We start from the raw sequence: 16,101 nt of genomic DNA, 5'->3' as shown, positions 1-16,101 counted from the left end.
AGCTGCTACAAACATGGTTGAGAAAATGTCCTTGTTGTGTACTTGAGTATCTTTTGGATATATACTTAGTAGTGGTATAGCTGGATCTCGAGGTAGCACTATTAATCGTCTGAGAAAGAGCCAGATTGATTTCCACAGTGGTTGTTCAAGTTTACATCCCCACCAACAATGGAGGAGGGTTCCCCTTTCTCCACAACCTCTCCAGCATGTGTTGTCACTTGAGTTTTTTATCTTAGCCATTCTGATGGGTGTAAGGTGAAATCTCAGGGTCGTTTTGATTTGCATCTCCCTGATGACTGAGGATGTCAAGCATTTCTTTAAATGTTTCTCTGCCATTCTATATTCTTCTACAGAGAATTCTTTGTTTAGCTCTGTAACCGATTTTTTTTAAAATTGGGTTACTTGATTTTTTGCTGTTTAACTTCTTTAGTTCTTTATATATACTGGATATTAGCCCTCTGTCAGATATAGGGTTGGTGAAGATCCTTTCTCAATCTGTAGGCAGTTCTTTTCTTCTGACAACAGTGTCCTTTGCTTTACAGAAGCTTTTCAATATCATGAGTCCCATTTATTGATTGCTGATCTTGGAGCCTGTGCTGTTGGTGTTCTGTTAAGGAAGTTGTCTCCTGTGCCAAAGAGTTCTAGGTTCTTCCCCACTTTTTCTCCTAACCTATTTAGTGTGTCTGGTTTTATATTGAGGTCTTTGATTCACTTGGACTTTAGTTTTGTGCAGGGTGATAAATATGAATTTATTTGCATTTTTCTACATGTAGACATCCAGTTGGACCAACACCATTTGTTGAAGATGCTATTTTTTTCCACTGTAGGGTCTTGGCATCTTTGTCAAAAATCAAGTATCCGTAAGTGTGCGGGTTCATTTCAAAGTCTTCTATTGGATTCCATTGATCCACCAGTCAGTTTCTATGACAGTACCATGCAGTTTTTATTATTGTTGTTCTATAGTACAGCTTGAGATCAGGGATGGAGATACATCCAGAAGATCTTTTATTGTAGGGGATTATTTTAGTGATTTTGGGTTTCTTGTTATTCCATATGAAGTTGAGAATTTTGGTGTTGGTATTTTGATGGGATTTGCATTGAGTCTGTAGATTGCTTTTGGTAAGATGGCCATTTTTTACTATGTTAATCCTGCCAAGCCATGAGCATGGGAGATCTTTCCATTTTCTGATATCTTCTTCTAATTCTTGCTTCAGAGACTGGAAATTTTTTCATACAAGCCTTGGCTTGCTTGGTTAGAATCACACCATGGTACTTTATCTCCTTTGTGGCTATTGTGAAGGGTATTGTTTCCTAATTTCTTTCTCAGCCCTTTTGTCTTTTTTATACAGGAAGGCTACTGATTTTTTTTAGTTAATTTTGTATCCAGTCACTTTGCTGAAGGTGTTTATCAACTGAAGGAGTTCCCTGGTAGAATATTTGGTGTCATTCATGTATACTACCATATCATCTGCAAATAGTGAAACTTTGACTTCTTCTTTTCTGATTTGTATCCACGTGATCTCCTTTAGTTGTCTTATTGCTCTAGCTAGGACTTCAAGAACTATGTTCTAGAGATATGGAGAGAATGGGCAGCCTTGTCTTGTCCCTGATTTCAGTGGGATCGATTAAGTTTTACTCCATTTACTTTGAGGTTGACTATAGACTTGCCGTATATTGCCTTTTCTATGTTTAGTTATGTGCCTTTTATCCCTGATCTCTCCAAGACATTAAAGGTGAATGGGTGTTGGATTTTGTCAAATGCTTTTTCAGCATCTAAGGAGATGATCAAGTGTTTTTTTTTTTTTTTTAATTTCACTTTGTTTATATGATGGATTACATTGATGGATTTTCATATATTAAACCACCCCTGCATACCTGGAATGAAGCCTACTTGTTCATAGTGGATGATATCTCTGATGTTTTCTTGGATTCGGTTTGCAATTATGTTGAACATTTTTGCGTCAATGTTCATAAGGGAGATTGGCCTGAAATTCTCTTTCTTTGTTGGGTCTTTGTGAGATTAGGTACTAAGGTGACTGTGGCTTCATGGAATGAGTTTGGTAATGTTCCTTCTGTTTCTAACTTGTGGAATAGTTTGAAGAGTATTGATGTTAGCTCTTCTTTGAAGGTCTGGTAGAATTCTGCACTGAAACCATCTGGCCCTGGGGTTTTTTTGGATGGGAGACTTTTGATGACAGTTTATATTTCCTTAGGGGATATAGGACTATATAATTGATTTACCTGGTCTTGATTCAGCTTTGGTAAGTGGAATTGTTCAAGAAAATTGTCCATTTCATTTAGATTTTCAAATTTTTTGGTATAGAGGCTTTTGAGGTAAGACTTAATGATGTATTTTTTCAGTGTCTACCATTATGTGCCCCTTTCATTTCTGATTTTGTTGATTTGGGTAGTGTCTCTCTGCTCTTTACTTAGTTTGGCTAAGGGTGTGTCTATTTTGTTGATTTTCTCAAAAAACAGCACTTCGTTTTATTGATTATTTGAATAGATTTATTTGTTTCTAATTTATTGATTTCAGCCCTGAGTTTGATTATTTCCAGCTGTCTACTCCTCTTTTTAATAGACCTTTTAGGTGAGCCATTTAGTTGCTTGCATGAGATGTTTTGAATTTCTTCTTGAAGGGGCTTGAACTTTCCTCGTAGCACTGCTTTCATGGTGTCCCATAAGTTTGGGTATGTTATGCTTTCATTTTCATTGAATTCTAGGAAGTCTTTTATTTCTTTCTTTATTTTCCTGACCCAGCTGTCATTGCATAGTGAGTTGTTCAGTTTCCAAGTGTGTGAAGGCTTTTTGCTATTTCTGTTGTTGTTGAGGTCCAGCTTTAGTCAATGGTGGTCAGAATGGATACAAAGGATTAATTCAATCTTCTTGTATCTGTTGAGGCTTGTTCGTGACCACCTATATGGTCTGTTTTAAAGAAGGTTACATGAGATGCTGAGAAGAAGGTAAATTCTTTTGTGTTTGGGTGAAAGGTTCTGTAGGTGTTTGTTAGGTACATTTGATTCATGACCTCTGTTAGAGTCAATGTTTCTTCATTTAATTTTTGCTTTGTTGACCTGTCCTTTTTTGAGAGTGGGGTGTTGAAGCCTTGCACTGCTAATGTGTGAGGATCTATGTGTGGTTTCAGTTCTATTAATATTTCCTTTACAAATGTGGGTGTCCTTGTATTTGGAGCACAGATGTTCAATACTGTGATGTCTTCCTCGTGGATTTTTTTTTATGAGTATGAAGTGTCCTTCCTCATCTCTTTTGATTAATTTTGGTTAAAAGTATATTTTATTAGACATTAGAATGGCTACTCCTGTTTGCTTCTTGGGTCCATTTGCTTGGAAAACCATCTTCCAGCCCTTTACTCTCAGGTAATGTCTATCTTTGTGACTTATGTTCGTTTCTTGTGTGCAACAGCTTTTTGGGTCTTGTTTACGCATCCATTCTATTAGTCTGTGTCTTTTTATTGGCTAATTGAGTCCATTGATGTTGAGAGAAATTAGTGAGCAGTGACTGTTACATCTTTTGATTTTGATGCTGGTTGTGGGAGTGTGTTTGTGTGCTTGGCTACTTTTAGTTTTGCAGTGGTGACGTTATTTATTTCCTGTGTTTTCCTGAAAGTACTTATTTTTCTTAGGTTGTTTTTTTTTCTAATATCTTCTATAATGCTGGATTTGTGTGTAGGTGTTGTTGAAATTTATTTTTCTCGATGAATATTTTATTTTCTCCATCTATGATGACTGAGAGTTTTGCTGAGTATAGCAGTCTGGGCTAACATCTGTATTCTCTTAGGGTCTGCATGATATCCTTCCAGGCCCTCCTGGCTTTCATGGTCTCTGTTGAGTAGTCAGGTATGATTCTGGTGGGTTTGCCATTGTATGTTACTTGGCATTTTTTCCTTGCAGCCTTTAGTATTTTTTTCTTTGTTCTGTATACTTACTGTTTTGATTATTATGTTGTGGGAACATTTTCTTTTCTGGTCTAATTTGTTAGGTGTTCTGTAGGCCTCTTGTATGCTTTTAGGCCTCTCCTTTAAGTTGGGGAATTTTCTTCTATGATTTTGTTGAAAATATTTTCTGTGCCTTGGAGACAGGAATCTTATTTTTCCTCTATTCCTATTATTCTTAGGTTTTGTCTTTTCATATTGTCTTGGATTTCTTGGATGATTTTGTGGAATTTTTTAGATTTATTATTTTCCATGACTGATACATCAATTTCTTCTATTGTATCTTCCACACCTGAGATTCTTTCTTCCATTTTTTGTAGTCTCTTGGTTATACTTACCTCTGTAGTTCTTGTTTTCTTTCCTAAGTTCTCCCTCTCCATGATTTCCTGTGTTTGTGTTTTCTTTAATTCTTCCAATTCTATCTTCAGATGTTGAACTGTTTTGTTGATTTCCTTCACCTGTGTGACTGTATGTTCCTGTTTTTCCTTCAATTCTTTCACCTGTTTGTTTGAACAATCCTCTGTTTCTTTTTATTTCTTTTAGTGATTTAGTCATTTCCTTTCTGAAAGCCACAAACTGTTTAGATGCATCTTCCTATATTTCCTTACAGATGGCCATAATCTGTTTGACTTTATCTTCCTTTAATTCTTTATGCATTTCACTTGTTTCCTCCACTAACCTCTTCATAAGCATAGATGTAAGGTCATCTTCTTGAATTTCACTTATGTTAGGGTGTCCAGAACTACTTGCCGTGGATAACTGGGTTCGGGGGATGCCATATTGCTTTGTGTTTTGTTGGTTGTGCTTTTACACTGGCCTCTCCCTATCTGGCTGCCTCAGGTGTTGGCTGTTAATTTCTGGTTCCTGCTGGAATTTTGGGGTGGGGAAAATTTTCTTGGCAAGGTTCTGAAGGAGGCCTTCTCAGGCTTTTGTGTATGGTCAACCAAATGGTGGTTCTTCTCAGGAGTTGTCACAGTTTACCTCAGGTGTATGGACCTGTATGGTAACTGTGGTTTTTGGCAGTCAGGAAGGCTCTCCTTTCACCAGGGGAAGTCCTGGAGACAGCTGCCCTGCCACTGGGTTTCTTGCTCTGAATTTAGTGAGCTGCTGCTGCTGCTGTTTTTGTGCTGTGTTTGCTGGGCACAACCCTCTTGAAGAACCAGGAGGCCCTGTGGTTTGATCAGTTTAGCTAGGGGTAACTGGTTGCAACTGAAGCAGTATCTGGGGGTTGATCCCATGGCTCTCAGGCTTCTGTAGATCTGAGATTGGAGCTGTGTGCCCCAGAACCCTAGTGGTAATCAGTGGCACATGAGCACAGCACTCATGTGTGCTGCTGGAGGCCAGAGATTGGAGCCTGTGGGAACCCTGAAACTTTTCCTGTTCTGGGTGTCTTGTGGTCGGACCTGATGTTTCCCCTGCTGTGGGGTTTCCTCCCAACAGGAAGACCTCGTTTGTGATGTTTTGGGTTCCACAGTTCCATTTGCAATGGCAAATAGAGCTCACAGGCACAGCCAATGGGTCTGCCTTGCTTGCAGGAACCAGGGAACTTTTTCCTAGAACTTTTTGGGGGTTGTCGGCTGAGCGACTTGAGTGTCAGACCTGTTGTTTCCTTCACTGTGGGGTTTCCTTCTGACAGAGAAACCCAGTCTCTGGTGTCCATGGGCCCACAGTTCTGTCTGGAATGGTGAGTGGGGATCGCAGTAGGTCTCTGGGCTGACTGCTCAGTGCCTGCCAGACCCTGGGACTTTTTCCAGGGATTGTCTGTTTGACCTGAGTTTGGTCCTGATTGCTTCCTTCACCATGAGGTTTTTGTTCCTGGAAATCCCAGGCTCTGGTGTTGTGGGGCCCACAGTTCAGCCTGGGAAGGTGTTCAGAGCATGCAGGCATATGGCTCTGGGCTGGCAACCAAGTGCCTGCAGGGTCCTGGTAATTCTTTCAGGGTTAAGCTGGTGACCTGAACCCAATTGATTCCCACACTGTGGGGGTTGCTCTCACCTGGGAAACACAATCGCTGGTGTTTTAGGGTCCAGCGTTCAGTCTGTTGGTCACTGTGAAGTCCCTGCTGTGCTGCTGGTCAGAAACAGTGTCCTCCCAGTGCCACCATCTTGGATCAACCTCAGCATATGATCTTTTTTTTTTTTTCCCAATGCAGTTTATTCAGGAACCTTGAACAATCCTCGGACCCTGGGGAAAGCCAGCCGACAGCTTAAATAGCCTCTGGGTAGCCAACCCAGGCGTGCCACGTGGGCAATGCAGATAGGTCCACATACATGGAAGCAAGCCAGATCCTCAGCCTTAGCCAAATGTGGAATTGTTCATGACAGAGAGCACTCACCATCGGGAAGGTGGAAGGCGGAAACCAGCTCCATCTTTAAGGCGCGGCATTACGCAGCTCTCTACAGTTCCCCCTTTTTGTTTTAGACACATCAGGCAAGAGTAGAGGTCTGATCTCTGATATTAGAAATAGATTGGGACTTTGTACCAATGTTCATTTAGGTATCATCCACCCAAAGAGCATCAGACCCGTCCGATACCTTTTTCTCAGAGGCGGGACCTGGGGCATCAACCCGCATGCAGACATGCTCTTCTCTGGGTTGAAAGCGGCTGACCCTGAGTGCAGTGCTTAGCCTCGCATCCTGAGCGTATCATTTTAGCTTTTTATGGTAGCCAACCATGCTTGGGGAGACTGTCCTGCTTCAATAGCTGTAAAGGCCTGAATGATCATGGCTGCATCACACTGTTGTGAGACTCTAATCTTGCATATATACCACAGGGAAACCAAGGAGACCAACACCAGAAGGCCTGCTAACGCTCCCATGCCCACCCATTCCTTCAGATGATTCATGGCTGCAGCAATTCATGTTGATAATCCTGTGGCTAGTCCTGCGTCCACTCTGGTAGAATTTACTGTGACAATGGCCACTCTCAGCTGCTCCATCGTAGTATCGAATTCTCCAGTCCAATTACCTAAAATATAGCTAGACAATTATTTAGACAGATTTGCAGCACAGGAAAAATTCTCATGTTGTATGCTAGTGACACAAAGTCCAGCATACTTTCATTGACAGCCAGGTTGAGCGATTTGCCATAGGGTATCAATTTGCTCCTGCAAGAGGTCAATCCTCTGATTGACCACCATCAAGCTTCCTTTTAGTTGAGCATTAATTCCTTTATGTACAACTAAGGCATGAGCTACATTGGCTAAATGATTATTCAGGGTCTGAGCAGTCTGCCTAGTATGACTCATGGCTAATGCCCTGGTGGTAGCTCCAACAGCCGCCAATGAGATGGTAGTAACAATGGTGGCTGTAGTTCCAAGATCCCTTTTCTGTCTGAAAAGAGTCATAGCGTGAGGGGCATCAATGGGCACAGGCACCCAGTGAGGCATGCGAGTAACCAGGGCATACCTAAATTTACTAGCATTCCAGCATTGGGCAAAAAAGCAAGTATCATTAGCACAATTACTTGGCTCTATCTGGCTAATAATGAATAAAAATGGGGGATATAGATAAACAGGTGTGGGCTTATAGGAAATATTATGAGAAGCCTTAACCCCTCGTTGGAACATCCTGCGTCAGTTCTAGAACTAGCAGTGGTGGTGTCCGAGGTCTGAGTAGGTTCAGGAGACCATTGCCCCCAGGGGCGAGACGTGCTCCATGCCATTTGACTAACTCCATGTTTTCCTCCAATTTTGAAAGTCATTTAAGGTTCTTAAATTATTTTTTCCCTTTTTTCTTAAATTTTTCATCAATTACACTTTATTCATTCTGCATCCCCCCATAAGCCCCTTCCTCCTCCCCTCCCAATCCCACCCTCCCTCCTCCCTCTGCTTGCATGCCACTCCCCAAGTCCACTAATAGGGGAGGTTCTCCTCTCCTTTCTGATCTTAGTCTGTCAGTTCACATCAAAAGTGGCTGTATTGTTGTCTACTATGGCCTGGTAAGGCTGTTCCCCCCCAGAGGGAGGTGATCAAAGAGCAGGCCAATCAGATTATGTCAGAGGCAGTCCCTCTTCACATTACTATGTAACCCAATTGGACTCTGAACTGCCCTGGGCTACATCTGTGCAGGGGTTCTGGGTTATCTCCATGAATAGTCCTTGGTTGGAGTATGAGTCTCTGGGAAGTTCCCTGTGTTCAAATTTTCTTGTTCTGTTGCTCTCCTTGTGGAGACCCTGTCCTCTCCAGCTCTTACTATTTCCCAGTTCTTACCTAAAATTCCGTTCACCTGCCCAACAGTTGTCCATCCGCCTCAGCATCTGCTTTGATAGTCTGAAGGGCAGAGGCTTTCAGAGGCCCTCTGTGGTAGGTTCCTAGGTTGTTTCCTGTTTTCTTCTTCTTCTGATGTCCATCCTCTTTGCCTTTCCGGATGGGGATTGGACATTTTAGTTAGGGTCTGCTCTCTTGCTTAGTTTCTTTAGATGCACAGGTTTTAGTGGGTTTGTCCTATGTTGTATGTCTATATGAGTGAGTATATATCATGTGTGTCTTTTTGCTTCTGGGACAACTCACTCAGGATGATTCTTTCCAGATCCCACCATTTACCTGCAAATTTCATGATTTCCTTATATTTCATTGCTGAGTAATATTCCATTGTGTAGATGTACCACAATTTCTGCATCCATTCTTCAGTTGAGGGGCATCTGGGTTGTTTCCAGCTTCTGGCTATTACAAATAAAGCAGCTACAAACATGGTTGAGCAAATGTCCTTTTTGTGTACTTGAGCCTCTTTTGGATATATGCCTAAGAGTGGTATAGCTGAATCTTGAGGAAGCGCTATTCCTAGTTGTCTGAGAAAGCGCCAGATTGATTTCCAGAGTGGTTGTACAAGTTTACATTCCCACCAACAGTCGAGAAGGGTTCCCCTTTCTCCACAACCTCTCCAGCATGTGTTGTCACTTGAGTTTTTGATCTTGGCCATTCTCATGGGTGTAAGGTGAAATCTCAGGGTTGTTTTGATTTGCATTTCCCTAATGGCTAATGAGGTTGAGCATTTCTTTAAGTGCTTCTCTGCCATTCGGTATTCCTCTCCAGAGAATTCTCTGTTTAGCTCTGTTCCCCATTTTTTAAGTGGATTACTTGGTTTGCTGCTTTTCAGCTTCTTTAGTTCTTTATATATACTGGATATGAGTCCTCTGTCAGATAAAGGGTTGGTGAAGATTCTTTCCCAATCTGTAGGTGGTCGCTTTGTTTTGATGACGGTGTCCTTTGCTTTACAGAAGCTTTTCAGTTTCATGAGGTCCCATTTATTGGTTGTTGCTCTTAAAGCCTGTGCTGTTGGTGTTCTGTTCAGGAAGTTTTCCCCTGTACCAATGAGTTCTAGGGTATTTCCCACTTTTTTTTCAAGCCGATTTAATGTGTCTGGTTTTATGTTGAGGTCTTTGATCCACTTGGACTTCAGTTTTGTGCAGTTTTGTGCAAGTATAGATCTATTTTCATTTTCTACATGTAGACATCCAGTTAGACCAGCACCATTTGTTGAAGATGCTATCTTTTTTCCATTGTATGGTTTTGGCGTCTTTGTCAAAGATCAGGTGACCATAAGTGTGTGGGTTTATTTCTGGGTCCTCTGTTCGGTTCCATTGATCCACCATTCTGTTTCTATGCCAGTACCATGCAGTTTTTAAAACTGTTGCTCTATAGTACAACTTAAGATCAGGGATGGAGATACCTCCAGAAGATCTTTTATTGTAGAGGATTGTTTTAGCAATTCTGGGTTTCTTGTTATTCCATATGAAGTTGAGAATTTTTCTTTCCAGGTCTGTAAAGAATTGTGTTGGTAATTTGATGGGCATTGCATTGAATCTGTAGATTGCTTTTGGTAAGATGGCCATTTTTACTATGTTAATCCTACCAAGCCATGAGCATGGGAGATCTTTCCATCTTCTCATATCTTCTTCTAATTCTTTCTTCAGAGATTTGAAATTTTTTTCATACAAGTCTTTGACTTCCTTGGTTAGGGTTACTCCGAGGTACCTTATGTCATTTGTGGCTATTGTGAAGGGTGTTGTTTCCTTAATTTCTTTCTCAGCCCTTTTGTCTTTTGTATACAGGAGGGCTACTGATTTTTTTGAGTTAATTTTGTATCTGGCCACTTTGCTGAAGGTGTTTATCAGCTGTAGGAGTTCCCTGGTAGAGTTTTTGGGGTCACTCACGTATACTATCATATCATCTGCAAATAGTGATAATTTGACTTCTTCCTTTCCAATGTGTATCCCCTTGATCTCCTTCAACTGTCTTATTGCTCTAGCAAGGACTTCCAGCACTATGTTGAAGAGATATGGAGAGAGTGGGCAGCCTTGTCTTGTCCCTGATTTCAGTGGGATTGCTTTAAGTTTCTCTCCATTCAGTTTGATGTTGGCTATAAGCTTGCTGTATATTGCCTTTACTATGTTTAGATATGTGCCTTGTATCCCTGATCTCTCCAATACTTTGAACATGAATGGATGTTGGATTTTTCGAAGGCTTTTTCAGCATCTAGGGAGATTATCATGTGGTTTTTTTTCTTTCAGTTTGTTAATATGGTGGATCACATTGATGGATTTCCATATATTGAACCACCCCTGCATACCTGGGATGAAGCCTACTTGGTCATAGTGGATAATATCTTTGATGTGTTCTTGGATTCGGTTTGCAAGTATTTTATTAAGTATTTTTGCATTAATGTTCATAAGGGAGATTGGCCAAAAATTCTCTTTCTTTGTTGAGTCTTTGTGAGGTTTAGGTACCAAGGTGACTGTGGCTTCATAGAATGAATTTGGTAATATTCCTTCTGTTTCTATTTTGTGGAATAGTTTGAAGAGAATTGGTGTTAGCTCTTCTTTGAAGGTCTGGTAGAATTCTGAGCTGAAGCCATCTGGTCCTGGGCTTTTTTTGGATGGGAGACTTTTGATGACCACTTCTATTTCTTTGGGGGATATAGGTCTATTTATTTGATTTACCTGGTCCTGGTTCAGCTTTGGTAAGTCAAATCGATCAAGAAAATTGTCCATTTCATTTAGATTTTCAAATTTTGTGGCATATAGACTTTTGAAGTAATTCCTAATTATTGTTTGGATTTCCTCAGTGTCTGTAGTTATATCCCCCTTTTCATTTCTGATTTTGTTGATTTGGGTGGTGTCTCTCTGCCTTTTAGTTAGCCTGGCTAAGGGTTTGTCGATCTTGTTGATTTTCTCAAAGAACCAGCTCTTGGTTTCATTGATTCTTTGAATTGTTTTATTTGTTTTCAATTGATTGACTTCAGCCCTGAGTTTGATTATTTCCAGCCATCTACTCCTTCTTGGTGTGTCTGCTTCTTCTTTTTCTAGGGTTTTTAAGTGAGCCATTAGGGTGCTTGAATGAGCTGTCTCGAATTTCTTCTTGAAGGCACTTAGTGCTATGAACTTTCCTCTTAGCACTGCTTTCATTGTGTCCCACAAGTTCGGGTATGTTGTGTCTTCATTTTCATTGATTTGTAGAAAGACTTTAATTTCTTTCTTTATTTCTTCCCTGACCCACCTGTCATTTAGTAACAAGTTGTTCAGTTTCCATGTGTGTGTAGGCTTTTTGTTATTTCTGTTATTGTTGAGGTCCAGCTTTATTCCATGGTGATCAGACAAGATACATGGGGTTCTTTCAATCTTCTTGTATCTGTTGAGGCTTACTTTGTGACCCACTATGTGGTCTATTTTGGAGAAGGTTCCATGAGGTGCTGAGAAGAAGGTAAATTCTTTTGTGTTTGGGTGTAAAGTTCTGTAAATGTCAGTTAGGTCCATTTGATTCATGACCTCTGTCAGAGACATTGTTTCTTTGTTTAATTTCTGTTTGTTTGACCTGTCCTTTGTTGAGAGTGGGGTGTTGAAGTCTCCCACTATTAATGTGTGTGGATCTATATGTGCTTTAAATTTTATCAATGTTTCTTTCACAAATGTGGGTGCCCTTGTATTTGGGGCATAGATGTTCAGGATTGTGATTTCTTCCTGGTGGAATTTTCCCTTGATGAGTATGAAGTGTCCGTCCCCATCTCTTTTGATTAATTTTAGTTGAAAGTCTATTTTATCAGATATTAGAATGGCTACTCCTGCTTGCTTCTTGCATCCATTTGCTTGGAAAGTCGTCTTCCAACCCTTTACCCTCAGGTAATGTCTATCTTTGTGTCTTAGGTGTGTTTCTTGTATGCAACAGATTGCTGGGTTTTGTTTACGTATCCATTCTGTTAATCTGTGTCTTTTTATTGGAGAGTTGAGTCCATTGATGTTGAGAGAGATTAATGACCAGTGGCTGTTAGATCTCTTGATTTTGATGTTGGCTGTGGTCATCAGGTTTTGTGCTTGGTTGCTTTTTGTTTTACTGAAGTGAGGTTATTTATTTCCTGTGTTTTCTTGAATGTAGCTAGCTTTCTTGGGTTGTATTTTCCCTTCCAGTGTCTTCTGTAATGCTGGATTTGTTTGAAGGTAGTTTTGAAATTTGTTTTTGTCATTGAATATCTTGTTTTCTCCATCTATGAGGACTGAGAGTTTTGCTGGGTATAGTAGCCTGGGCTGACATCTGTGTTCTCTTAGGGTCTGCATGATATCCGTCCAGGCCCTTCTGGCTTTCATAGTCTCTGTTGAAAAGTCAGATGTGATTCTAATGGGTTTGCCATTATATGTTACTTGGCCTTTTTCCCTTGCAGCTTTTAGTATTTTTTCTTTGTTCTGTATACTTACTGTTTTGATTATTATGTGGCAGGAGGATTTTCTTTTCTGGTCAAATTTGTTGGGTGTTCTGTAGGCCTCATGTATTCTAATTGGCCTCTCCTTTAGCTTGGGGAAATTTTCTTCAATGATTTTGTTGAAAATATTTTCTGGGCCTTGGAGAAGGAAGTCTTCTTTTTCCTCTATACCTATTATTCTTAGGTTTTGTCTTTTCATATTGTCTTGCATTTCTTGGACAGTCTGTGTCAGGAATTTTTCGGATTTAATATTTTCTTTGACAGATACATCGATTTCTTCCATTGTATCTTCTACACCTGAGATTCTTTCTTCCATCTCTTGTAGTCTGTTGGTTATACTTACCTCTGTAGTTCCTGTTTTCTTCCCTAGATTCTTCCTTTCCATTATTTCTTCCATTTGTGTTTTCTTTAATTTTTCCAATTCTATCTTCAGGTCTTGAGTTGTTTTGTTTACTTCCTTCACCTGTCTGATTGTACTTTCCTGTTTTTCTTTTAGTTCCTTCAACTCTGTTTCTAACATTTCATTCCGTGTTTTAAGCATTTCCTTTCTAAAGGCCATAAACTGTTTGGCTGCAGCTTCCTCTATTTCTTTACGGATGGCAATATTCTGTTTCAGTTTATCTTCCTCTATGTCTTTATGAATCTTATTTGTTACCTCTGTTATCATCTTCATGAGCAAAGTTGTTAGGTCATCTTCTTGGATTTCAGTTATGTTGGGGTGTCCAGGGCTACTTGCCCCTGGGTAACTGGGTTCTGGAGATGCCATATTGCTCTGTCTTTTGTTGCTTGAGCTTTTACGCTGGCCTCTACCTATTGTGCTATCTTAGGTGTTTGGTGTTATTTTCTGGTGGTTCCTGGGGATCCTGTGGTGGAGAGAATCCCCTTTGCAGAAAGCTGGTTTTTCCTGAAGGATGTCTTCTCAGCTTTTTGGGTATAGTCCCTGGATGGCTGGTGTTTTTTCAGGAGTTGCTCAGCTCAGGGATATAGACCTGAGTGGTAACTGTGGTCTTTGTTAGTCGAGAGGGTTCTCCTCTCACCCAGGGAAGTCCTGAGGGCAGCTGCCCTGTTTCTGGGTTTCTTGTTGCAAATTTAATGATCACCTGCTGTGACCCAGTTGGACATCAGGCGCGCCTCAACTGTTTGTGCTTGTGTCTGGAGCACAGCTGAGTGCTGGCGCCTCGGCCCCACTAGACTGCTAGACTTTTTCTAGGGAAGGATTGGGTGATTTAGATCAGTACAGTTTTCTTCCTTCTCCGTGGATTCTCTGGAGACAAGGACTCCTAGTGTCTTTTTTGCCCTGGTGCACACTGCTCAGTGTCTGCCAGCTGGCTGGCTGCAGAAATTGCCTGTGCCTGGAGCACAGCTGTGTGATGGCGGCTCAGTCTCTGTCAGCTGTCTGTTGCGCAGAAACTGCCTGTGACTGCCTTTGCGGCTTTTGGGAGCCTGAGTGGCTCCCTAAGCTGGGTAATTTTCCGGGGACCTTTTCAGGTTGGGGGTGAGCTGAGTCCTCTGAGATCAGACCCGCCGTTTCTATCTCCGGCGGCGAATCAGGCGCGCAAGCAGGCAGGGCTCTGTGCAGGAACCTGGGTCCCTGGCTCTGGCTCTGGGCTGGCTCCTGGGGTGCCCGTGGAACCTGCCCGAGTCTTTTCCAGGGGATGTCTGGGTGACCTAAGGCCGGTCCCAATTGTTTCCTGTACCCTGGGGTTATCTCTCAACTGAAAATTCCAGTCTCTGATAGTGTGGTGCCCACGGTTCAGTCTGGGACCGTGACCAGAGACACTGGCTTGTGGCTCTGGGCTGGGGCTGGGGCTGGTGGCCTGCAGCCAAGTGGCTGGTGGAACCAGGATCTCTTCCACGGTTTAGCCAGGTGAGTTAAAAGCTGATTGAATCCCCCACCGTGGGGTATCCTCTCACCTGGGAAACACAATGACTGTGTTTTATGGCTGAGAGTTCTGATTGCTGGTCACTGTGCTGATCCTGCTGTGGTGCTGCTCAGAATGAGAGTCCTCCCGGCTCTGCCATCTTGCCCTTCCTCAGCATATGATCTTAATCTCAGCACTCATATGATGAATCAGGAAGCCTAGCAGAAGTTCAGGGCCAGCCTGGGCTACATATTGAGGACTATGTAACAATACGCTATCTCAGAAACAGCAAATCAAGTAAGAACAACAAAAGCAAAGAAAACTATGGCCAATCAATTAATCATAAATAAAAACCATTAGCAAGTTTCTTCAAATCCTGAATTTGAGTTATTTTAATTTTAATGATATTTTTCAAAATTAAGCTTTCTCCTACTTCTGTTGAGTAGTGTGTTGCTGTGATCATATCCACAGAAGAGTTATTTTATGGTTATGATGGGTGATATGGAAAATATTGTCTATTTGTGTCTTAAATATCCCAGCAGAAACTGTAAAGTTTAATGGATGAGAGGAGAAATATATTTATCATGTTAAATGTTTACACCCTCAGAAAAATGTTGGGCATCTTTAGAAGTTTCTTCTCTGAACATACTGGTGGAGATGCTAAAGAAAGCCATTGTTTCTCAACTTCATGATACAGTTCCAACGGTGCCGGATTGCTCTAACCTTAAAGTTCTTTTAGAAGTGATGAAAGAAGTACATAAGGTAAGGTTTCCTCTAAAGGAATTTACATAGCAGTTTATTAAATAATAATTCCTTAGGTCTCAGCCAGTTAAAAACTTCAAAAATATTTTAATTAAAAATATAATTATATATCATTTCCACCTTCTCTTTTTCCCTAAAACCCATTTTATGTCTTCCCTCTCTTCCCTTTATGTCTTCCCTTTTTTCTGTCTTTCTCAAATGCATGGACTTGTTAGTTTTTGTTACATATAAATATATAAAAATATGTACATTTATCTAACCTACTGAGTCCATTTAGTGGTTCTTCAGGGATGGCCACTTAGTATTAAATAACCAATTAGGAGATAATTCCTGGAGATGACAAATTCTCCCTCTCAGCAGTCTTTAGGTTGGCTATAGTTCTTTTCGTAGAGGTGAGGCACTGTGACATTTCTGTCTTCCACAATAGCATGTCTGTTGGTATTGCCATTGCTCTGACCCAATGTAGGCAACCCTTATTGTTGAGGTATCATGTAGCTTTCGTTTCACTTCTAGGAAACGTAGTCATACAGTAGACTTCCTGGTCCTTTACCTCTATGTCATTGGGTCTGTGAAACAGATGTCCTCTACATTTTGATCAGTTGTAGTTTCTGTAATGGTCTACATTTGCTACAAAGAGAAACACCCTTGCTGAGGGGTAATTCCTGTAGTAGACACAAGGATCGGTGTTTAGACTACAGTTAGGAATCAATTATGCTGGTCTAGTAAAGTGGCAGAAGTAGGTTCTCCTACTGTGACTTCATTAGCCCTGGATAGTTATCTAGGTTTCCAGTACCAGGCATGTTTTCCCTCCTGTTGAGTGGGCCTTACATCTAAT

At 41.1% G+C, this 16,101-nt stretch overlaps 1 protein-coding gene across 5 annotated transcripts in view; it reads left to right on the top strand.

Annotated features, from left to right (window-relative positions):
* The window catches only part of Herc6 (HECT and RLD domain containing E3 ubiquitin protein ligase family member 6), a 104,743-nt gene that overhangs the window by 55,874 nt on the left and 32,768 nt on the right, over positions 1 to 16,101 (top strand). For all 5 annotated transcript variants that reach the window (XM_060374155.1, XM_060374152.1, XM_060374154.1 and 2 more), the window contains one exon: positions 15,112 to 15,266. In XM_060374155.1, the coding sequence (XP_060230138.1) occupies positions 15,112 to 15,266 (155 nt within the window). The remainder of the gene's footprint in view (positions 1 to 15,111; positions 15,267 to 16,101) is intronic.

This window comes from Meriones unguiculatus, chromosome 21 (assembly GCF_030254825.1).
Source record: "Meriones unguiculatus strain TT.TT164.6M chromosome 21, Bangor_MerUng_6.1, whole genome shotgun sequence".
Taxonomy (NCBI): domain Eukaryota; kingdom Metazoa; phylum Chordata; class Mammalia; order Rodentia; family Muridae; genus Meriones; species Meriones unguiculatus.
The sequence above is the reverse complement of the archived record's forward strand: the minus strand, read 5'-3'. Positions and strand labels throughout refer to the sequence as shown.